At 72.6% G+C, this 1409-nt stretch overlaps 1 protein-coding gene across 1 annotated transcript; it reads left to right on the top strand.

Annotated features, from left to right (window-relative positions):
* Positions 1 to 490: 490 nt before the first annotated feature.
* H696_04225 (hypothetical protein) lies at positions 491 to 976 on the top strand (the record flags this gene model as incomplete). Its single annotated transcript, XM_009498104.1, has 1 exon — positions 491 to 976. One exon carries the CDS (start codon positions 491 to 493, stop codon positions 974 to 976), a length of 486 nt encoding a protein of 161 aa, XP_009496379.1.
* Between the last annotated feature and the right edge of the window lie 433 nt (positions 977 to 1409).

Below are 1409 nucleotides of genomic sequence, written 5' to 3' on the forward strand. Positions count from 1 at the left end.
CCCCCCCCGCGGGAGACAAGGCATTGCGCAGGTGCGCCCGACGGTTTAGGCTGGCCTACGCCCAGGGCTTCTCCTTCTCCGCCCCCGGCCTTTGTCTCGCACGCCAAAGGGGTCGAAGGCAAGCTGGCCGGAATGAGCCGCGCGAGTGGCCCCGGCGAAGCTCGCCTCCGGGGCCCGGAGCCTGGCTGGGCAAAATCCCCCGCCATCGTCCCGAGACTTAATCGTCCCCAAGCAGAAGAGCAAGTGCCGCGCAGGCTGGCGACCGCGCCGGGACAACACCCAAATGCACCCCCTCGGGTAGCAGGAGGGCGGCCAAGGGAGGCGGCAGGGGGGTCGGGGAGGAGGAGCCGAGACATTCCGCGTGAGAGCGCAGCAGAGAGCGAGCGAAGGAGCCGCCATAGGCCAAGCGCCCCGGCCGGTCGGGGGGAAGGCAAGACACAGCCCGCGGGCCAGGAGAGGTGGCGCCGTTCGGGCGAATCCTTGGCGCTTCATGGGAGGCGCGCTCGAGGCCATCGCGCGTGCCCTGGCGACGCTCGATGCCATGTCCGTGTCCCCCTCTACCCCGGCCCCCGGGTCCGTGGAGCTCGGCTGCCCCGATGGCCTCGAGGTATTGCCCGGCGCCAGGGCACGGGCGGCACGGTCGTCGGCCCGGGGCCGAGACGATGCCCGGCCAGGCGCCGGCGCCGGCACCCCCCGAGAGCGCGCCCTCGCGGGCTTCGGCACCGGGGGCGCCGGAACTGCACTCGACCCGATGCGAGCAGACCAACGGCAAACCCCCTCCCTCGCTGGTCCGGGTGCCGGGGCCGGAGGGCTGCAGCCCGGCCGCCAGCCCCTCGCGGCCTGGGCCTCGACCGTGGACGCAAGACGGCGAGGCTCCCCGGCTGCGCCCGGGGCCCGCATGGCCAGCAGCAGGTCATGGTTAACACTGGGGCCCGGTCTCGAGGAAAATATCTCCGCCGCCGGGCCCGGCCGATGAGTGGCCCTCTAGCCGGCCAGGACTCACGCCCGGCGCATGGTGCTTCGCGCCCATCCCACAAGGGGCGGGCGGGCCCGGAGGCGTCCGTCCACCGTCCGCGGGGGAGGGCGGGGGGGGGCCGAGGGAAAACGGCCCGCAATTCGCGGGGTGAGCCCAGGAAAACGGGGTCAGAACAAACACACCCACTCCCACAGGTGCGCGACGGGGGGGCCGCTTCATTTGCGCACCCATTCGCACCTTCGCCAGGTGGGGGGGGGAGATCGGAAGAGCACACGTCCGCGGGGGAGGGCGGGGGGGGGCCGAGGGAAAACGGCCCGCAATTCGCGGGGTGAGCCCAGGAAAACGGGGTCAGAACAAACACACCCACTCCCACAGGTGCGCGACGGGGGGGCCGCTTCATTTGCGCACCCATTCGCACCTTCGCCAGGTGGGG

This window comes from Fonticula alba (genome assembly GCF_000388065.1).
Source record: "Fonticula alba strain ATCC 38817 unplaced genomic scaffold supercont2.7, whole genome shotgun sequence".
Lineage (NCBI taxonomy): Eukaryota > Rotosphaerida > Fonticulaceae > Fonticula > Fonticula alba.